The 22,970-nt window shown below is 36.9% G+C and overlaps 1 protein-coding gene across 14 annotated transcripts in view; it reads right to left on the reverse strand.

Annotated features, from left to right (window-relative positions):
- Positions 1 to 22,970, reverse strand: part of UTRN (utrophin) — a 457,676-nt gene that overhangs the window by 57,983 nt on the left and 376,723 nt on the right. For all 14 annotated transcript variants that reach the window (XM_074368225.1, XM_010965836.3, XM_074368224.1 and 11 more), the window contains 4 exons: positions 15,622 to 15,683; positions 13,889 to 13,963; positions 6,730 to 6,931; positions 869 to 954 (listed from right to left, as the gene is read on the reverse strand). In XM_074368225.1, the coding sequence (XP_074224326.1) occupies positions 869 to 954; positions 6,730 to 6,931; positions 13,889 to 13,963; positions 15,622 to 15,683 (425 nt within the window). The remainder of the gene's footprint in view (positions 1 to 868; positions 955 to 6,729; positions 6,932 to 13,888; positions 13,964 to 15,621; positions 15,684 to 22,970) is intronic.

A 22,970-nucleotide genomic window follows, 5' to 3' on the forward strand; every position in this document is an offset into this window, starting at 1 on the left:
GAAAATTTCACTAAATTTCAGCTTCCTGGAATGTGAAGTGGGGGTATTACTACCCCTTAGCAGTCGGTATGCAGTGGGATCATGTAACGTGCCCGAAGTTATCCAGCCACAAAGCGGCAGAGCGAAGAGTTGAAGGCAGGTCTCCCCTGGCTCCTGAGCCTGTCCCTTTGTAAAGGTCAAGATGCCCTTCATGAATTGACAGCTAAAAGGGCACCACTGATTCATTTTGTGAATAAAAACAAATATAACAAAATAAAAATTTTTTTATCATGTTTTATTTTCTCATACTGTAAAATATAGTTATTTGTCTCACTGTGACTACAGCAGTCCTAGTCTATCATGATTTCCTTTTTAGCCCTGGAAGTACACAGGTTTTAGTATAAAGTATAAATGTTCTAGTCCATCTTAATTATTTTTTCAAGCACTGGAAGTGTGCAGAACTAGAAAAGGCTTGAGCCTTAGTGTCAGAAATATCTACGATCTAATTCTAGCCCCACAATTTACTGTCTTGCAGTCTTGACTAGATTTTAACTTACCCTAAGCATTATTTTTTTCAGCTGGAAAATGGAAATCACAAGGCTTACATTATAGGGCAATTATTCTAAGGATTAAATGAGATATAATCTATAGTTGATTCTCACTCCATCAAGGCACCTCACCTCTTGGTCCTATAAATCTGCTTTTCATTTCACACAAATCCACATTCCTTTGCACTGACACACTTTGTCTAGCCTGGTACATGTATGTATAGTCAGGGTTTAAAAAGTAAGGGAACTATTATTACTAGCAAATCATATAAGGTAAGTCTCTAATAAATTGTTATTATTATTACTAAAAACACCGTTGATATAGGAAAGGTCTTACATACATCTGTATTTTTCTTCTAAGAGACCTTTGGAGAGAGAGATCAATCCAATCTTCAGACTCTGCACTCTTATTTTTCCAGTCCGACCCCTGAAATTATAAGAATCTCGATGCATTAGATGCATTTAAAACTGTCTACAGTATGCTAATTATTTCTGAACATCTATTTTCGAGGGTAAACCATTAAAAATTGCATTTTAAAGATGCAACTTTTCTATTTACTTTTATTAATTAATGTTAAACCCATATCATAATTTCATGGCATATTTTAATAGTATATTTGACCTAGTATGGAAAAATATAAAGCCTAAAGTCACTTTACATACAACATGTGAACTAGAAAGAACAAATGAAGGTAAAATGAAAATGCTAATTATAAAGCTAAAAAGATTTCATTTTTATAAACACCATGAATTAAAGCCTATTTGTTAATAATTATAAATGCAAGATTCAAAATAGATCGCTAGAACTATATATAATATGCATGTAAAATAGAACAAGAAAGGCATATGATATATCTAAAAAGAAATGTAAGAAAACTAACTGGAAAATTCATTACATATTGAGGGCTTATAACTTGTTGAATACTTAAAAACGTACTGTCTTCATTGATTTTGGTTCCTGTCAAAGTAGTTTCTATAAATTACTACTGCAATGATAATAGTTAATGACATTAAACATACAGGTGTGTAGTCTTTATTCAGGTAAGTATCAAATTATAATTAAATACAAAATGTCTTAATTAATCAACACTAGGAAATAGTTTCATACTGTGTCAATGAGAAACCATTTCAATTTCACTTATAAGTTGATCAGCAGAATAATTTTATTTTATCATTAAAAGCATAGAGTTCTCTTTATTCTGTCTTTTATCAAAGAATTACTGGGTTGTTTTCCAAATGTCACACTGTACTAGTACCTGGGGATGGGGAAAGGGAAATGCAGAAGCTACAAAAATTAATAACATGATCCTTGCTATGAAATAACATACAGTCCAGAAAAAAAGTCTTTACTGTGACCTTTATTATTTCATATAAACTGGATCAGTTTTCAATATTGGTTTTAATTGTTAATCTCCTTATGACATGTTTTCAATACAAAATACAACACACTCAAAATCTATAATTAAATGTTTATATAATTAGAAGAATAAAATAAATTTAGTAATTCATGCTATTTAAAAGCATATAAATATTCATATGATGTCACTTTAATTTTCAGTAGTCATTGTCAAACTATATTTAAATCTGGCGCTTACTGATATTTTTATTATTAATACCAACTGATATCTTGTATTCTCAAATTACAAATACTCAAGTAAATTTCTTTATACATACCATGACATATTAAGTGTAAAACAAATAAAACACATTTAGGGATTGGTAAAATGTATTTTCAAAATAGTCCTTCAATAGCCTAGAGTTCATTGTCTATATTAAACCATACCCAACAAACGTACTGAACCCCTGCTATGTATGTATACAACATTCAGAATTGACCTACAAAGTAACTAATGCTTAAATTTTAAAATAAATATGGTCATTATAAGCAGAAATCTAAAGTTTATATACTCATCCCAGTTCCTCACAATTATATAAATATTAGTTCCAAATTAACCTTAAACTGAGCGATGCTGTGAAGTGTGTTTCCACCTCACACTTCTTTGGTATTTCCTAATTATTACAGGAAAATAGACTATGTCTGTTTTTTTCCCTCCAAAAATCAGGGAATTTTATTCTCAGGACACAATTAAGACAACAGACTTGCAGAAAATAACAAAAGGCTATGCAAGTGTACTAGTACATAAATGTAGCTAATAACAAAGTAATCCCTTAAGGGAAAAAAAGATCAAACTGGTATGTACTGGAGGATGACCTCCAGTCTACGGTGATAACACAAGAAAGGAACATCACCAGGAAGACTGCTGAAAACGTCAGTCATCCGTTCATCGCACCATCAACAGTTATGAAGGCTTACTGTGATCACAGCACTGTTCTATGTACCATAGGGACCAACAGAAAAGCATGAGACACGATTTCTACCCATGACTCACTGGAGAGGTGAGACAAGAAAACAACTAAAGAATCATAAGAAAATATGAGACTGACCTTTATGCATGGACATAATCAAGTATGAGATAACTGTGGCTGACTGCTCAATAATGATTGGTGGTTAGTCTGAGTTATTAGTCTCATCTCATTTGATAAAGAAGGTTAGTCTAAAATCAGAGATTGAAGGCATGGCATAGCTGGATTGATTGTCCCAACTAGAAGAAAATAGATTATCATAGGAAAAGCCTGGACAAGGGGACAGAGGAACGGGTGTGAGCACCAGAGACAAGATTCATCAGATACAACAAGGATTTGCATCAAGGCTAAATGGTTGATAAAGTTGTCCATATGGAGCCAGATGATAGAGGGCTTTGATGTTAAATAAGATATAAGAATCTGAATGAGAATAGAGAGGCAATGAAATTTCTTAATAAATGACATAACCTAATATTTAAGTATTTGGTTCCCTGATAATTTTCATAAGTGATTCCTGAAACTAATTCAACCAGAAAGATATGTAGCTTATAAATAAAATTATATCCATCTTGGAATAATGGGGAAAATGACTTACTACTGTATCAATTGAGGTTAATATTTTCTGCAAGGACAAAAATGTTTAAAGCAAGTAATCTAGACTATTGCTTTAAATCTTGAATTAAACACTTCTGATTTCTATTAAATTTAGGAGGAAGGTTGTGGAATTAAGACTTTTTAACCTGGGAAGATGAAGACTGAGTGAGGCTGTGAACTCATAAATGGAATCAATTTTATCTTTATGGTTTATAAAGTCCTTTCTATATATATATATATATATATATATATATATATATTAGTTCATTTGCCCTTGACGATCACTTACTTATGTATGGGAAACAGAGCAGATATTTTTTACCTCAGTTTTTTAGATGAGAAATTGAGATGCCAAAAGTTAAGTGGATGCCAAGTTGCAAAGCAACCAGACCAAAAATTTAGTTTCTTGTCCTCCGCAAAAGAAGAAAATAGGCTTTTTTCCCCACACAATTCAGAATATTAGGAGTTAGGTACATGTTAAATGTTGAAAGAAATAATCTTAATGTAATTTATAAAGTACTGTTTTTCTTAGATATGGTAATATGGTGGGAATAATCAAGTAATTATCCAAAAATATGAATATTAGTCCCATATCTACCGCTAATATGTAGTTGGTGGCTGTGGATAAACTGTCTTATCTTACTGGGTCAGTTTCTCGATCAGTAAAATGAAGAGGACAGAATGGAAGCTGCTCAAAGTCCCTCTGCTTCCAGAATTCTATGATCTCCTATGTGTGCATCACCCATTATTTCAAGAGCTAGGTGAATACACTTTAAGAGCTGAAAATACCAGTTCTGATTGCAACATACTACACAAAGTAATGCAGTAAAAAATAAATGGTTTCTAGATGAACATCAGGTTAACTGAATGAATGGAAGGGTTAGATCATGGGTACCATTTCCAAGGTTCAGAGACTTCATAAGGGTACATAATGTACTGGTGAATTGGATGGAGTAGATCACAGTTCCATCAGATTCTCAAAGGAAACTAATGACTTGAAAAGAGTTAATAACTCTTGTACTATTTTTCCTTAGGTTAATTCATGATATTCTTCTCCAAGATGGAAAACTCGACTGAACTGACAGTACTCTAACCCAGCATGGTCTTTGCTATATTTCTCTGGCATGGTAGGGGATAAATCCTAAAAGCTTTTTTTTCCTTTAAAAAGGAAAATTTCAAGATACCATCTTTCTAAATAAGAAATAGTATCTCAGTGTAGCATTTTCCATGTGTTCACATTTGATGTTAGAGAGTGAAAATATGCCAACATGTAACTCCCTAGAATATGAATCACAACATTTCACATACTGTTTCCTTCCCAGCTAAGTGGCACTATTCCCTGAGGGCTGTCCAGTGAAAACAGCATATGTGTCATGGGCTGAATTATAGCCACCTGAAATCCGTATGTTGAAGTCCTAACTCCCAGAACCTCAGAATCCGACTGTATACTGAGAAAGGGTCTTTAAATAGGTAATTAAGTTAAAATGATGCCATCATGGTGGGCCCTAATCCAATATGCCTGGTGTTCTTGTAGAACAGGACATTAGGACACAGACACACACAGAAGAAAGACCAAGTGAAGATACAAGGAGAAGACAGCCAAGGAGTGAGGCCTCAGAAGAAACCAACCCTGTGGACATCCTGACTTGGGACTTCTTGTCTCTAGAACTGTGAGAATTAAATTTCCGCTGTTTAAGCCACATGGTACTGTCTTATGGCAGCCCACGTCGGCTAATATACTGTGTGGGAGGCACAGATAATGCCAAAGGGTGATTTAACACTTCTCCAGTTCTTCCTTAAAATATGACTCAAAATGTGCACCTCTATCATACTCCATAGTGCTTAATGAAGTTCTTAGCTAAGTGTTCTATGAATTTAGCATTCTTCCTGGGACATAAAATTAAGTTATAGGCTTTGTAACTAAAATACCTAGTTGATCAGCTATTTTGGTGAATTTACTATGGAAAATGTCTCATAGAGGTTTAAAAAATTGAAGATCAACTTAATGGTGAATTAATGCTAACAGTCATATTTTATCTTAGGAGGATAAAAATTTGCATTGAAATGAAATGTATCAATAGAAATCAGACAGGGACATAGCACAGCCCACACTCATTATGGTAACTGCATGATTCAGGCTATCTGCTCTTCAGTGAGTTTCTTAAGAGCTCTCAAGCACACAATGGCTATTTGATTATTAAAAAGGACTTTGTTAAGATATTTGTGAGTATTAAAAGATAAAGGGTTTTTCTAATCAAAAGAGTAAATGAAATTTTAATTAAATCATCTCTACAGCTATTGTGACCATCATTTACTTCCTATACAGAATCAATCAGCTGCTAAACATGTGTGCATTTATAAACTATCATCTATTCTTCTTTCCCTCTAAACCAAATAAAAACCTGATGAGCACAAATTTTTCATATAGCTAATTAATGGAATATAACTTTCAGAGTCTGAGAGAAAAACAACAGTTCTAATTTTCTCACTTCATCTTTGCACACTTTTACTCCCTACCAGAAGAATGAGTAATTCTTAATGTTTCAGAGATGTCAGCCCACAGCAGGTCTTTCTAGAACTGATTATTTCACAAGTGCATTGTCACATCAAAAAAGACAAATTAATGGCAAATGAGTTATGCTGGAAGTTGAGAGTGATCTTTATGTAACAGTGACCATTTAATTAAATTACAGATATTGGGGTGTCCTATACCGTAAATTATTTAAAATGCCATATATACACATCACCACCACTGCAATCAATAAAGCTAATACCAAAAGACAAATAAAATCTCTAACTGCCATTCAAATTGCTCTTAAGTTGTCATACAAAAAATAGAGAGTAGATTATTATGAGCCAATAAATTATTTTAATTCATAACAGTATGTACAAAATTTTGTCTTTTGATAAAAGAAATACTACAAAAGATTATGGAGGAAGCAAATCGGTTTTTTTCCCATTAGGTTTCCCCTAGCAAGGTCACAAAATACAAATTTGACAGGCTTTATAAATTGAAGCAAAGTCTTAAAACACCTGGTAGACATTCTTTTTTGTTCTATTGTTGGTTAAAAGCTCAATTTTGGAAAGTCATCCCTTTTCAACAAGTAACATAAATATTTCCACTAGGAAAAGTACTTTGAAAGTATTTTCTTAAAAATCCACTTTAAAAATTTAGACATTTTGCATTATCAACATATTCCACCCAATGATTATATTTTAATGAGGAAAAAAAATGGAAACTTACGTGTCATATACATTGAGCAGCCAGTTGAGACACATATCCACACAGAGAGGAACGTTGACCAGATTCTTATGCATTTGTTCAAGGCCGTCGTAAGTGGTTGTCAGACAGTTGATGACATCTGGAACACTAAGGAGCTGATCGTTCTGGTTCAGCTTGTGCTGGTTGAAAACTTCATTTGTTGTATTCAACTCCAAGAGATCCACTAGTCAGGTGAGAGAAAGGAATACGTACAGTCATTACATTACAGAACAACACTGAAACAAAACCATTTCCAGTCTTGGGTTTTTAGCCTGAGCCTTCAATGGAAGAATCTACCCCTTTTAGCTAATTTCTATTTTTAATGAAATAAATCACATTTCCATTCTTACATCTCTAAACTCTTCTTTTATCCACATCTCTTATGTTCATGTTTTTGATCTAAACTCTGTCACTCTTCAGTATGATCTCATTTTTCACTCTTTGGAATATCAATTTTTCCTGCTTTAGTTTTCTGGCTTTCTTCTCTTCAGCCTTTTTATACTTTTGAATATAAGAAAGCATAAATCTCAAAGTCTATTCCAAATGTTAGAACATCTAAAATACGACATTGCTCTTCTAACTACCAAGAGCAGCCTGCTCACCACTCTCCCACTCATCCTTAACGTCACTGCAAAATGGATCCTTCTTAAACAGTTTCTTCACATGTACATCATGAGATACAAAGTTCACTGCAGATGTTTAGTTCATAAAATAGATTCTTTAAAAAAATAATAGTTCTCCACTGCCCACTGAGTCAAGCCTGATGTATAAGGCCCTCACCATCTGGCCCTAACCTACTGTGCTTCCTGTGATGCTTTGGCAAATAGACAATGTGTAGCTAGGCGGGATTAGAGGAGGCTCACGGAATAGGCCCCACATCCACGGTGCGGCAGCCTTACTCTTCACAGGGAGAACACCTACAGTGGGCGTGGCTAGGGCTAGGCCACGCCTAGACCAAGCTGGGTGGGCACAGAAGGATAAAGCAGAGCTCCTGCTCTCAAAGATGGCCGGTCTGAGAAGGAGGAGAAGCATGCTTATAACTCTTCCAAAAGGGATGAAAATGTCCTACGAGAAGAAGACATACATTTCTGTGAGAGCTGTTACTGTTCGGGGAAGGGAAGGAGCCTAGAAAAAAAACCCTGGGAAGATGGGATTTGAAAGGGACCTTAAAGAATAGGTGAGATACAAGCTATCCTTGTAAAGCAAGGAAATAATTTCAGGAAGATAGTTCTGTTTGAGAAAAGACAAGAATTCAAGAAGCCTAGGCAGCTCTATGAAATGACGGCCGGCAGTGTGGGTAGCATGCGGCTCACACGTGGTTGGCACGTGGTTACCGTGAGGCAGACACAGGGAGTTCAAGGGGCAGGTCGCGTTGGCCTGGGGATCGGGAGAGGTCCTCCGAGGCCAGGAGGAAAAGTTTAGACAAAAGAGAAGAAATCTTACATAATCCTGCCTTTTAATCAACTTTGAGTCATGCATTAGCTAACTGAAAACAGGAAAACAGATTATCAAAGTACCATGCGTCTATGCACTTACTGAGCGTGGAGATGACTCTTCCAAATCTAAACAGGAAGCTTTGGAAATTTACAGAACCGACGAGAATTTATGGTCTGCTCAAGGAGATTACTGCTTTATAAAATTCTTCCTCTACCTCCATATTTAACTTTTTTAACATTAAAAAAGTAAGCTCAGGAAAACTTTTTTAATATATAAACAACTAATTTCCCTTTGCATGATACAAAATTGTTCCCTCAGAAATACGATACATTTTGACAGTTAAATAAAATGTACAAATAGCTTCCTTTGTATATTTATATTTTTAACCATTGAATAACCACTAATTTTGAATTTTTTAAAGGCCCTCATTAAATGTGTCTACTCTAGCTGCTCAAACACCATGGAATTATTTATTTAAATTATCTACAATGGAAAAGAATTGCTTTAAAACCAAACAGATTAAAATCGTTTCTAAAACAACTCAACAGAGAAGTCATTTTTTTTTTTAAAAGAGAGAAAGAGACAAATGTAAAACACAAGCCCAGATAAAGGGCCAATCCATTTCCTTCAGATGCCAAATACACCACTGGTAGAATTTCAGCTAATTATGAAAGCTGTGTGAAGCTTCACATGAATTCGAGATGGTGTCAGGAAAAAAAAAAAAAACAACTAAGAATCATCTGGGCTTTTCATTGTCATTTTTACCCCATTTCTTGGCACTGTACACTATTTTCAGTTATGAACTTCCAGAGGACAGAAGCAGAATTCAAATTCATTCTTCACAGTACTTGACAAAGAGAAGTGCTTAATGGATGACAGTAGCCGGAGAACTATAATTCTACATAGACAGAAAGAAACATGTTCAAATACTGCCAAATGCTCCAAGTTTCCCGATCCTGACACTAATTATGCCAGCAACCCAGCACTGCTATTATATCCTCACATGGCATAAAGTGACAACAGACCAAATTCCAAAAAGACCATTTCCTGGATCAGTCTGTCCTTGCATTTCTTCTCAAAAAACCTCCTTTGTAGATATGCTTTGTAGCTGTGACAGTAATTTGCCACATCCCACAGACTATCATGTCTTCAATTTTTAGTGATTTACTCTGACACTTTGCCTCAGTGTCTAAACCAGGAATACATCTTCCTGAAGTGTCACATTTAGGTACCTTTAAAGACTGACTACATTTAAATCACAGAAAATTATGATTTTCTCTTTGCAAAGGGAGACAAATGACAGCTCAGTCATGTGGCAAATGAAACAAACAGCAGAATCATTTTATACCAACTTTCGGGCTTTATCTTTAAGCCCACAGATGTGGCAAAGGGGGTTGAATGGAACTGGATCATCGTTCTTTGGTTCTGCAAAAACACACACTGTTGAGCACCTGACCTGGGGCTTCTGTGACTCTCCTCTACTCTGACCATCTCTTCTGAGCACCTTTCCTACTTCCTCTTCCTCTGACAACTCAGAAATGTCAGTGGCACTCAGGGTCTCGTGTCCGCCCCTTCACTCTGCAAGCCTGATGCTCTCAGTCACTTTCATTACTGCACCGATAACTTCTCTCCGGATGACTCCAGATTCTGTTTTTTCATCCTGATCTCCTGCTTGAATACCTGATCCACATTCCTGCTACTCTGTTCCCAACCAGTGCTCTATTATCCTCTTCCAGGGACCTCCACCTTAATATGTTCCAAATAAAGGTCTTGCCTTTTTGTTATGCTGAAATCCAGCAGTGGTGTTACCACCTTCCACAGACCATCTCAGTCTACAGATCCTGAGATATCGTAACATTCTCCTTCTTTCACCCTCTGCAATTTATCAACTACCAAATCCCCCTAAGTCACCAGTTCTCCCTCCTTACAAATCCATGCCCTCATCTCCCCTCCTCCACTCAGTCTCCATCATCTCTCACCTGAACTATTCACTTGTCTTCTGTTCCCTTGGTCCTTTGATCTTAGATGTTGCCTAAAGCATACGTCCACCACTGGCCCTGCTCCTAACCTACACAAAAGAGAAAACTGATCTACAGAAACCCAACCTATAAAGAAAATATCCAAATGTTAAGTACAGCACTGTGAGAGCTTGAGGAACAACAACAACAGAAAACTAAAGGAGTCAGAGATTTCACTAAAAATGACCTTGAAACTGGACCTAAACTGATTTTAAGGACATTTCTGAATTCTGGACAAAACAGCTCATAGCTTCTCCATTTAGACTCCAATACTACCTGATAGTCCCTGAACTCCACCCAGGCCCTTGGGTCTCAAGACTATAACTTCCTTCCTTCTTACCCTTGATTATAGCCACGTGCCTAAATTGTGGCTTTTAGGGCCTGGCTGATTGCCTGGAATCAACTCAAGGCAGCTTGCGCTGTTCTTCACAATGAAGGGAAACTCTCCCTCCTCTGACAGTACTTCTCTCTGGCTTCTCTGTTGCTGCCTATTACACAGAGCTTTTTAATCAAAACACAAAAGAATAGGTATGATACATACGTGTGGTCTAAGGAAAAATGATAGAAGCAGCTCCCTTTAATCCGCTGCGCAGTTAAAGAAACAGATTTACTGATCTGTTGGAAGCCCCTTGGAAAAATCTCCTAATTACACCCCCTCACAATCACAGGGAGAACCACTAACCTTTGTATTTCCCTTTCAATTTCTGAAAGTATATATATATATATACCTAAATAATATAGCATTTCTGTCCAGTTTTGAACTATGCAAATAAATGGAAACAAACTATACAGATTTCTTGATTTTTTTCAAGCAATTTTATAGTTCTCAGATTGAACCATCTTGATGCTGATTACTAGTTTATTTTTGCTGCAGGAGATCATATTTATAAATGTGCCAAAATTAAACAAATTTTACTATTAAAAAGTGCAGCCATCAATCTTATACAGATCTTCTGGTGTACTCCATCAACTTTCCAACTCAAATCATTCCCTTGTGTCCTAGGAGATGGCTCTGTGCCAGAGGTTGTATGAGGCCAGCAGTGAGGAAGAAAACAGACTCATCTCTCCCATGAAAGCTTAGTTCACTTAGAGAGACAGATGGTCAGTAAGGAAATAAATAGAATATCAAACATTATGACAAGTGCCACATAAGGAAAGAACTGAATCTCTGAGATGGAAAATCAGGAGTGACCTAGTTTGGAGTAGAGTAGCCAAGAAAGCCTCATTAGAGATGGGCGACAGTTAAACTAGGACCTTAAAAGGAAGAAAGCGTCCCAGACATGGGACGAGGACCAGCACAAAGAGCTAGGACAGGAGCTCTGCAGGCAGGAGGCACACACTGCAGAGCTCACCATTTCAGCTGTCCACGAGAACTAGGAGAGCCCATGGTGGGGCACAGTGAACAAGGAGGGTGAAGACATGGACCGAGGCCAAAGCCGTTCCATCCTGAGGGCCACAGGATCTGTTGGAAGCTGGGGGTAATGTCCATGTGTAACATGCTGTCTCTGAACGCATGTTCCTTGAGTGTGGGAACCAAGTCTCTTTATATTGTTTTAACTCCTGCACAATCTTGGAGCCCAATAAATGAACGAACAATGAAAGAGCAACAGCAGTGTGCCCTGCACAGGAGGACACTGTGCTGGGTGGAGATCTACACAGAGTGAGAGAAAACCGTTGACCTTAAAGCAGGTGTCAATGGAGACAGGGCGACCCTCCTCACGTTATCTATCACACAAAGGCACGCGAGGGGCGCCTAGGTGAGAAACAGCCGTTAGACGTGATCATAAAGTTCTGGAAAAACTGGAGGCAGGTGGAATTAGCTTGTAAATGTTTCCAAAAGAAGTAAATTTTTAACAGCATTTGGGAGGAATAAAGGGTTACAGAGCATTGCAGAGGAAGGGTCAGGGCATTTGAAGTAAACAGAAAGGATGGGAGAGGAAGGAGCAGATTAATCATAAACAGGTGAGCTGGACCAGCGGCGCAAAGGCCCCCGGAGGAGAGCGGTGGGGGCGGGAGGCAGTGGGAAAAGTGGAGGCCATGAGCTGTAAGGATATCACCTCGAACATTTACAGCTGAACAAACCCAGCACATGTCTGCGTTTGCATGACTAAATGCTCCTTAGTTTGGAAGTGGGGGGTGTCTCTCTTCTACTCCTCTCTGGTTTGAAGGGATGAGCTGAAGGACAGAGTTTTTCCTTTACGACTCAAAAGAACCCACAGAAGAAAACATCAAATGCGATAATATGTTTATCTACCCAGAAGCACTACTGAAAACTGGAACCATGTTCATAGTGACACAAAGCAGTCTCCATCAGTGGAGATTTTGTGGCTGAGTCATTTGTCCTCATTTTATAGCTCATTGGACCTGAGGAGACCTTCCAGATCTGTCAGCTGGATACGGGACACGCAGCTGAGCCTCTTTCAAAACTGCTGTCACCCTGGACTGCCCGAGCTCACTGAAATCCCTTTTGTGTGCTCCCAGTTCACTTCCTATTCCCTTCGGCTCAACATACAGATCACTAGCCAGAGTGTGCTGGCTTTGCACGGCTGGACTGGTAACTCTGCAACCTGCCAGTAATCTCTGGGGCTCCTTGGATGAGGGGCTTCCAAGTCATCTCAGCCTTCTGTCCATCGCCTAATCCGGAGGTGTTTTTCGGCCCTTTAGGTGGCTCTCCCACACATAGCTTAAGTTTTTCTTATTCTGAAGCTCTGCATTGCTGTATTTTCTCCTCTTTCCTCAACTCTCCTCATATAACCAGCTTAAAATGTACTTCTAATTTCTACTGCCTTAAAGAGAAGATTTTTAATTTTAATATATCATTTTTCTAAGGGTAGTCTGCAAGGCTTCACTGAAATGTCTAGACATCTAGCGACTGTTAACAAAAGTCAGTGAACAAGGATACTTGGAATTATTCAAATAATACTGTCCGAAAAGTACAGGCAAATGTCCCTTTCCATATTAACTGTCTGACAAGGTCTAAATGTCCTTTGAGTACATTCAGTCATTAAAACTATAACCACAAACAGAATCCAGGTAGTTTAAATCTATCGTCCACTAGAAGCATTCACATTTACACTTACATTTATGTTATGAAGGACGGAATGACCCTTTAGTAAAACGACTGCCACAGACGATCACTCTGAACACACCCTCTGCAGGTTAAAGTTCATACTGACAATATTAAATGTCTCAGGACACATTTAGATGAACACACAGCCTTTTGTCCAGTTTTCTAGGTGCCAGTTCAAATTTGGATGGGGAATGTCATTTTTTAGTGTTTCTTTATTATGTGATGGCATTGAACCAAACTGTTTGGAAGCCTACCCTTCCAAATGAATACAAAGCACTAAAAAGGCAATGATCTACTACTTCAGTTCCTTGATTTAATCCTTTTAAATTGGGTAGCAACGTAATTTTTGAAAAAGCTTTTTATGTGACTCCTGTATTTTGGTTAACTTTGTTCTCCAACTGAGAATGGCATATGTTCATTTGTTTTACTACTGCATGCATGTTGACGAGGCGAATAATAGAGCATTTACAGAAACACAGCCAATTCCTTAAGTGAGGTGCACTGAAAATCAGATTAACGTTACAGACACATCAGCCTCTTCATTTATCTTTGTCTTAAAGAAACAAAAAAGGCAATCCAAGCAACAGAGTGATGAACTTTGGTAGAATAAACTCACAACACAGTGCTTTTTGTAGTCTTCGGATTTTGATGGCTGTACGGTAGGCAGAGAAACGCACGTTATTCAGGTCAGCTGAAACAGAAAACGGAACACCTTCAGGAGCATGCTTATGATTTAACTTATGTTGAATGGCAAGAATATATTTGTTTACTTTAATGATGGAAAAGTATTATGTCTATTCACATGAAAAAGTCTCTTCCTAAAATTCACAGCGTTTCAGAAAACAATTAAATGTTCATTAGCACCATGGTGAGATACTTTCCAAAGCAGTGTGACACAGAAGATTTCAAGAAGGCATTTTCAAATAGGACAAGGAGGGAAATGAGAAGGAAACACAGCTAACTTTTGATGGGCTAATAAATACATCACACTGTAGACTGAGGGTCTTGCCTTCTCTACTGCTATGAGGGACTCTCCTGCAGGCATTTCCCCCAAGGACAATCAGTTTTCTGTCAACTAGGCTGTCCATCTCACTACTGATAAAGCTGGTCTTATTTCTATGCTCCTTCCCTTCGGGTCTATTTGCTTCTTCTGCCCTTTCATCAATCTGGTTAAAATTATACTATAATCAATACTTAAATCTTTAGAAGCAATAGATTAACTCCAGTTAATAGTACTGTATTGTATATTTGAAAGTTGCTAAAAGAGTAGATCTTAAAAATTCTCATCACAAGAAAAAGAATTATGTAACTATGTTTTCTGATGGATGTTAACAGACTGATGGTGGTGATCATTTCACAATATACACAAGCATTGAATCACTATGTTGTACACTCGAAACAAATGTAACATGTCAATTTTATCACAATTTTAAAAAATCTTAAAGATTTAGCATCAAGTTAAAAAAAATACTAGAATTTCTTTCTCTGTCTCCTAAGGATAGAGTATTGGTATTAGAGATTAGAAGAGTTAGAAGAAAACTCAGAAATATTCAAAATTTGCCCCCTTGTTTTACAGACTAAACAATCTGGTGGCTTTTCTCTTGCTTGTTCAACCTTTGCAGCTGTCCTCACCCATCCCTATGAGAGTCCCACAGAAGCCTGATAATTTAAAGAGATAAAAAGAGGCGTGCCTTCCTTGTTGAAATGGGAGTGGGCATGAGAGCTTAGGGTGCCACCTTCCCTCTCTAGCAGCACCTTAGCTCCCCACAGAGAAAGCTCTTTCAAAGCACTGGACCGACCTAAGGGAAGCAGCTAAATACTCAGTTCAAAGTCATAATCTACTAGAAATCTACAAGGTCAGGATTCTCATCTCACGTACTTGCTTACATTTTTATCTTGAAATAAATTTAACTTTTAATAACTACTTAGACAAAATGAAACTAGGCAAACTAATTTAATAGTATTTGCTAAATAAGAAGCGAGATAAAAGCAAATTTAAAGCAGGGATTCAGAGGCTGCTGCACTGTAACTGTTTTTGGTTTTTGTTTTCACACAAAGCTGAAGTTTTAGATGACTCAGTACGAGGGAGGTAAAACCAATTACACTCCTCCTTTTAAAATCAACCTTCTTAGGCTCATGCTGTTTCAAGCCATGCATTCTCTTAAGAAGAAAGGTAAAATCTATTTACTGCATTGCCCTTAGAAATTCAACTGCTTTTCTGTGCCCATGACAAGATCCTTTCAACATAACATGTCATGTAAGAAAAGCTAGTGATTAGTGTCCTTTTAAGACTATACAATCCTCAGTTGTTTAGGCTAATTCATTACTATTAAGGAAAATAGCACTTACCAAGGGATTGAAAGAGTTCAGTCATTTTAGGATGATCCCAACAGGTTGTCTGCGTTTGATGACTGGGAAAAAAAAAGTAACATATTTAAATAAAAGAACATATTTATAACAATTGTCACACGGAAAATACGCAAATAGAATTTTTATTCAAATTTTTAAGAATACACACAAAATTATCTCCCTGATAGATCTCTCAGAAACCTGATGCCCAATTATTACCTAATTTGAAACAACAACAGATTTTTTGAGCAATTATACCATGAAAATATTTCATCTAAAATATTTAGATGAAAAATCTGCTTTACTGCAAAAAGAATTACAACTAAGATTAAAACCTGTATATAAAATGTGACCGTCATGGACCTTGGAGGCCCAGGCTTGATGTAGCCAGATCAGTGGAGCCTCTAGAATAATTCTACTTGTGTTCGCCAGATGTAGAGGTGTACTCGGAATAAATGCTCTGAGAGCAGAAGTGCTCTGAAGAGTTGGTAAGCTTTAGAAGTCCTAATCACATTTCCAAAGAACAGACAAATGAAGAACTTTCTAACTGTGAAAAGTATCTCCACCTCACAATCTACTGAGTCTTCCTCCTCTTTAAGCACGAGTCGTTCTTTATTCAGTGTAAATATGCCCTTTTCCTTGTGGGGACTCACTCAGAACCCTATTGTTGGTACAAAGATTATTTTAAGCTGAAGGTATCTGAAATTCAACAAATGCAAACATAAGCCTCTTTAGAGTTTCCTTTATCTGACTAAAAGTGGCAACTTCTAGGAAATGAGGCTACCATAAACCCTTTCTCCAGGAGAGTTTCAGAGCTATGAAGAAAACAGAAAAGCTACTCGCAACTGCATAAACAAACATTATCACAAACTTTCTCACCTCATGGTTGTTCTCCTAAACAAGTATGCATCTTTCCTAAAGAAACCTACTGGTTTATCTCGTAGGAGGCTTTTCTCCCGAATTCTTTTCTGTTACTAAGTTGGGTATGTAAGCCTTAAATTCTAACCACGTTTTTGAGTTACTCATCACTGTATGCAGATTGCATCCATAAATAAACTCTTTTCTTCTGCTAATTAGTCTTTTGTCAGTTTAATTCACAGGTCCCCAGAAGCAGAACCTAAGAGTGTGGAGAAAAAGTTGTTTTTTCTCCCTAACATGTTCTTCATGAGTATCTGGATTCTCCATTCCCCTTACATATGTGTCTCTCTTACCATTTTAACTTCACACTCCTCTCTCAGCTCTTGGTCTCTCCCAGTTATCCAGTAATTTTTTTTTAATAAATATTGGATAGTTTTTCTCATGATTCTTATCCTTCATTTTTAAAAGCAAGTCTTTGTATTTTCTCTTTTTCTATAAGTTCCAAAACTAATTAATAGAATTAGAAGTTTTGGAGAATAAGATGAGGGTAAAACAGATCCATGTATTTCTTAAATCAGGTTCCGTCTTTGTGTGTGTGTGTGTTTGTGTGTGTGTGTGTGTGGTGAACAGCTTTTTCTTTTTTTCAACAGAATTCAATCTTTTATTAAATGTTTTATGACACAGATAACCTGTACAGAACTTCATATCACTCAATTCTCTCCACACTTATTGCATTCTGTAACGTAAGCATTTCAACCTCCTAAATGTTAATTTTACAACATTAAGAATTGACTAACCTAGATCATCATTACTATTCATAACAAAATCCTCTGAAATGGATCTGAGATTTAAATATAAAAGTAAGATTTTAAAAAAAGCAAAAATGAGGTTTTTTTTCATAATCTTGGAAAAAGAAAGTTTTCCACATGATACAAAAATTAGAAGCCACAGAGAAAAGATTGATAGATCCAGCTAACTGCAATGGGTCAGTGGCCTTATTTAAAAATAGTTTACTGTCCATTACCTAGGTCAGAATAGAGTAATAACATTTAGTAGTACTCAAAGGACTTCTTGGAAGACACTCAGTTCTCATAAAACGGTTTAGTAAGTAAGTGAAATCGCACAGTATACAGAAGACAGTAATATTAAAATATTCATACAATCAAATTTCAGAGAAATTATTTTTTTTAAAACCTATGTAATATATCAAGAAGTGGGACACGTCACTAGGAAATGATATAATCAAAGTCATATGTACACAGGTAAGAAAACACTTAAATAACTCATAATTTGCTTTGAAAAATATTTAGTTTAGACTTGAAATCGGGTATGTAAAATGTCCTGAAAATTCTAAAATCTCAAACAAAATAACATATGTTCAATGTGAAGATCTGTCTCGAAAAGTTGGAAAGTTGCCTACCCCCTCTATGTGGTTCTTAACATCAACACAAAGGCAAATATTTCCAAATAGTCTGCTACTGAACACCAGCCAAATCATTCTACACTTCTACATCTAAATTGCTCCAAGGACCATGGTGAAAGTATCACAGTTGTTTGCCCTGAAATTTGTACTGTTCATGGCGGGGCCCAGAGCTTGACAGCAATGTAGAATCTTAGACCCTCACTTCTACCACTGAATCAAAATCTTCATCTTATCAAAATCTCAGGTGAATCACATGCACATTCAAATTTGAGAAGTACTGACCTAATATGTGAATGAAAGTAAAAAAAATAAAAATAAAAAGGACAGGGAAATATATACAAGATCTTGTGGTAGCTCACAGCGAAAAGAAAATGTGACAATGAATACAGGCATGTTCATGTATAATGGAAAAATTGTGCTCTACACTGGAATTTGACACTGACTGTAACATTGTAAACTGACTATAACTCAGTAAAAAATTGTAAACTGACTATAACTCAGTAAAAAAATGTTAAAAAAATAAAAAGTAAATAAAAAGGACATCTCCAAATTTTGCTAATAAAACAACTTCTTTTCTACTGTCAATAAGAATTAAAGAAGAATTTGCTGAAAACACAGTGCTATCCAAAGAAGTTCTTCTTAAGAACGCCTACCAGCATTCCCTTGATTTCTTGTCTCCTCTTTGGAGTAATTTCAATCCCCACGGCAACACTGCTGTTCAGAGACAGACACCTCATCGTGAAGGACCAAACCAAGGCTCAAGAACCAGACAAAAACTGTGAGTTAATGCAGAGCCAAACTTTATACTTAAACAAGAAATAGAAGTACACTTTCTCTAGAATCACAAGTGTGGTGTTTTGGCAAACAACCACTATGGAACTACGAGGGGAAAAAAACCACCAAGCAGTCAGGCAGAGGACTGAGAATTCAATGAGAACACCCACTTGCTAATGGCTCTTTTTAGTGAAACCACCACCAGGAGCTGAGGGGACACACACATTTGGCAAACAGATGGAGGGAGGGAAAGGCATCTCCCTTTGTGAATTCAATACCGGTTGATTCATTAGGCAGAACTGCCAATGCTGAAAATAAACACAGCCTCTGGTTACAAAAGTATAACTGCCGCTCACCAAACAACGGTTAAAAAAAAGTCATAGATGCAATTGGCTGTTGGATTTTCTGTCTTTCTTTCTTTCTTTTTTTAAAGTTGGGGGGAGGGTTTTAAAGCAAAATCCACCATCAACCCAAAGGCTCAAAGTATTTGAACAGCTGCAGATTGCTCAGCTCATCCAGCCAAAATGCTTCCCATCCTCCCAGAGGAGGCAACCAAAACAGAACAAAAGTAGCATCCCCTCCCCACCCCAAATAACCACAGTTTAGGTTCTGGCCAATCTCAAATACGAAAGAGAGTGGAGCCTAAGACTGTACAGCTTGATAAGCTATAAAATAGAATTGTAATTGTGTTACTAAAAATCCTCTTTCTAAGAGGGAACAGACACAGGAATCTGTCCAAGAATAAAATGAAAACTAAAAATCTAACAGAGCAGCAATTAAGAGTTAAGTCCAAAATCATAGGAGGCAAACAACAGTGGGAATGTGTGACACACGACGAGGGCGCCCAGCCAGGCCAGTTTTGCCTGCGTGGGGAAAATTGTGAAGGCCTTTGTTGTGGGCCCCAAATCTGTGAGTGATACACCTGTGAAGCTTAGATTATCTCTGGGCTATTTTAAACTATGCAAACTGGAGAACACTGATAGTGATGCAAATGATTTTTTGTCCACAGAAATGCAAATTGTGTCCACTCGAATGCAACTGATTATTGTCCTGGTGGATAGTGACCAGTTTGTCAGCTTTAGCTGACATCGTTAGCTCATTTTAGCAGCTTTTAGTTGACTATAAAGATGTAGTACTTAGTATTCTCCTTGAATCTTGTTATAAAACCTATCCATTCCCTTATTAATTAGTAAGTTGAATGAAATCTTTGACACATGCTCTGTTTATTTTTGTACGAGCGTCAAGGTTTTACCTATTTTTAAATTTAATTGTATTTAGTTTTTTTAATTTTTATTTTTTAATTGAAATACAATTGACATATTATGTAAGTTTAAGATGTACAACATGTTGGCTTGATGTATTTGTATACTGCAATATGATTATCACCGTAGCATTAGCTAACACCTCTATCATGTCACATAATCATCACTTATTTTTTGTGGTAAGAATATTTAAGGTCTAATCTCTCAGAAACTTTGAAGTATATCACATGGTAATGGTGTTTATAAATCACTGTGTTGTGCATTAGCTCTCCATTACCTACTGTTTAAAATTAACCTTCAACACTTGGGACGGTCCTGGTTTATACCTGCTGTCACATATAATTATTAAAGTGCCCCTGTACTCTTAAGTGTCCCAGTTGGGATAACACATGGTCCCTCTATTTTATGGACTTCAATGAAATATTAAACCAAAAAAGTTAACAAGTAGTATATGCTTCTAACTATGATTATACATAATGTATTTTCGTAAGTCACAGAAAGTTAAAAAAAAATAAGACTACACCAATAACTAGAATGCAAAAAATGTTGTGTCACAACACTGCCCAGTATATGAAACAATGAACCAGCAGCAATTTACATGTAATGCTGATAGATTGATAAAATACTGATTTCTGGGCCAGGATTGATCTGGGGAAGATAATTTTTTAAACCCATTTGTTCTCATTAGAGTGGTCTCATTTTTTCCACTAAAAGATGATGCAAAGGCATCCTGGTTATCCAAAAACTGACACTTAGCCAAACACACTTATTTGTTACTATCTATCCAATTTTATGTTTGAAACTGAATTTTGTGGGTTTTGCCATTTATCATTCCATTCCAATTGTAATTATAAAGGCATATTAGAGAAAAAAATTAAAGGCAAGTGAGTTAATTAAAAATACAAATGTGGGAAAAAGGAGGTATAATGCTCTGGATAAGACAATCACAGAAAGAGAAATATTTCTTCTTTGCTGTGCAGAGTGGAAGATAACATGCTAGCTGAGGATGTATAATATTAATAGTAACAGCCTATTAGCTGAGTGCTCAGTTTGTACCAAGTACTCTTCTAAACTCTTTCTATGTGTAAACTGAATCTGAAAAATAATTCTATGAGTTCAGTGCCAATATTATCCCCATCTTACAGATGAAGGAAACTGGGACACTCTGAGATAACTTGCTCAAGGTCACACAGTTAGTAAATAGAAGAAATGGAATTTGAATCCAGATGGTCTCACTTGAAGATGGTCTGAGTTTTTAATACAGAAATATACATGCATGACTGAGGTTTAAAATATTTCTGATGAATCTGTCTAAATTTGAGTCCGTGGTCCATCATTATAATCATTACAAACAACCTCATCTCCCTTGCTTTGCTCTCACTCCTGGCAGGACCTAAGCGTGGATCAGCTCAATTACTTGCCTTCTCTGGACCAGAGCAGCTGTGCGTGTATACAGCTGGAGAAAATCACTCAACAGACTGACCGATTTTACTTTAAATATTTGACTTCAAACTCCAGTGTCCAACTGCTGGCAACTGCATTACATTCCCTAATAAACTCGCCTCCCAGAGCCCAAGACAACTGTTTACTACTCTTTCCCCAAACCTAAGTAAGTTTCCTTCCTGCCTTAGTATCATTTAACTTGATCTCACACTTCATTGAAAATACTACAAACCACCAGATTAGAATTCCTTCATCTTCCCACCACCAAATCGATAAACTTCCCTCCATCTGCCAGACTATCTTCTCTCCTTTTTAAAATGAGGGATGGTCTCCTCTCCTATCAAAGGCCAATTCTTCCCAAAGATTTCTAAACAACTCTTGTGCTGATTATTAACCCATATCAGTAAGACTGTTCTCAGAATGTAAATGTCATCCTTAATTACACACACACACTCTCTCACCCCTATCTTGAATCTGCATTTCCTGCTAGCTAGCACCCTTGTCCTCTTCTTCACAGTCAAAATTCTCAAATGAATAGTCCACATCATCATGTCCCATTCAGGACTCAACCCACTCCTATTTGGAGATGCTAACTTTACTCCTCCACCCAAACTGGTCCTATCAAAATTACCAATGAACTCCATGTTGTCAAGTGGAATGCCTGCTTTCCTGTCTTCAGCTCACTAGACCTCTCCTCAGAAGTGAGGAGAAATGGGGAAGAGACAATAAACTTCATACGTAAGTTGTGTAGTGTCATAGAAGCTAAGAGGTGCTATGTGAAAAACAGAATCTCCAGAACGAAGCCGACACAGGCAAAACATAGGCTCTGCAAACCCCTTCTTTTCATGTGCTTATACAAGCTATATACAGGGATCAAGCAGGGCTCCCAAGTAATCAAATTTGCATTCAGGTGACTACAGCATAAAGACAGAAAAACATTTTGGCAAACTGTGATGTCATTTATCTGAGTGATATCTTCTTATAGATCTAAGAGGTGGATTTATAATCTCCTCAATCTTGGTGTCACCATGCATGAATATACAAAGAACACATGAAGAATACAGAGTCTCCCCATCAGGAATGTTGATTCTTACCCTGGGCGTGCGTGTGTGCTTGTGTGTTCGTTTGTGCTGGTGTGTGTGACCTGTTAAGGGGACTCTGGAGAGGGCAAGGGGGCAGCAGATGAGGAAGCTGTGTGGGGGTAAGTTCACATGTGCCTCAGGTTATATGTGTAACTTCTGGAACCCTCACAGACACTTTCTACCATTGTCTAGGCTTTTAAAGGCAGAAAATCCAAGGTTATACTTATGGAAAAATAAGATAATTCTAAGGGAAAACTTCAAGTTTTCATTTCAAGGGAAAAAAACACCTTTCTGTTCAAAATCCAAGTAAGATATATGATCCCACTTGACAATGGATATTCTAGAAGCATAGGGTCTTCCTTATAAAAAAAATGCCATTCGATTGTCATGATAATGAAGATACAAGACAGGAAGACCAAACTGTAAACAATGGATGATTCCAAATCTGTTGGATTCAATTATAAAATGTTGTTAAAAAGAAACAAGCAGCCCAAAATGGAGTCACTT

The sequence above is a fragment of the Camelus bactrianus genome, chromosome 8, assembly GCF_048773025.1.
Source record: "Camelus bactrianus isolate YW-2024 breed Bactrian camel chromosome 8, ASM4877302v1, whole genome shotgun sequence".
In the NCBI taxonomy this organism is placed as follows: Eukaryota; Metazoa; Chordata; class Mammalia; order Artiodactyla; family Camelidae; genus Camelus; species Camelus bactrianus.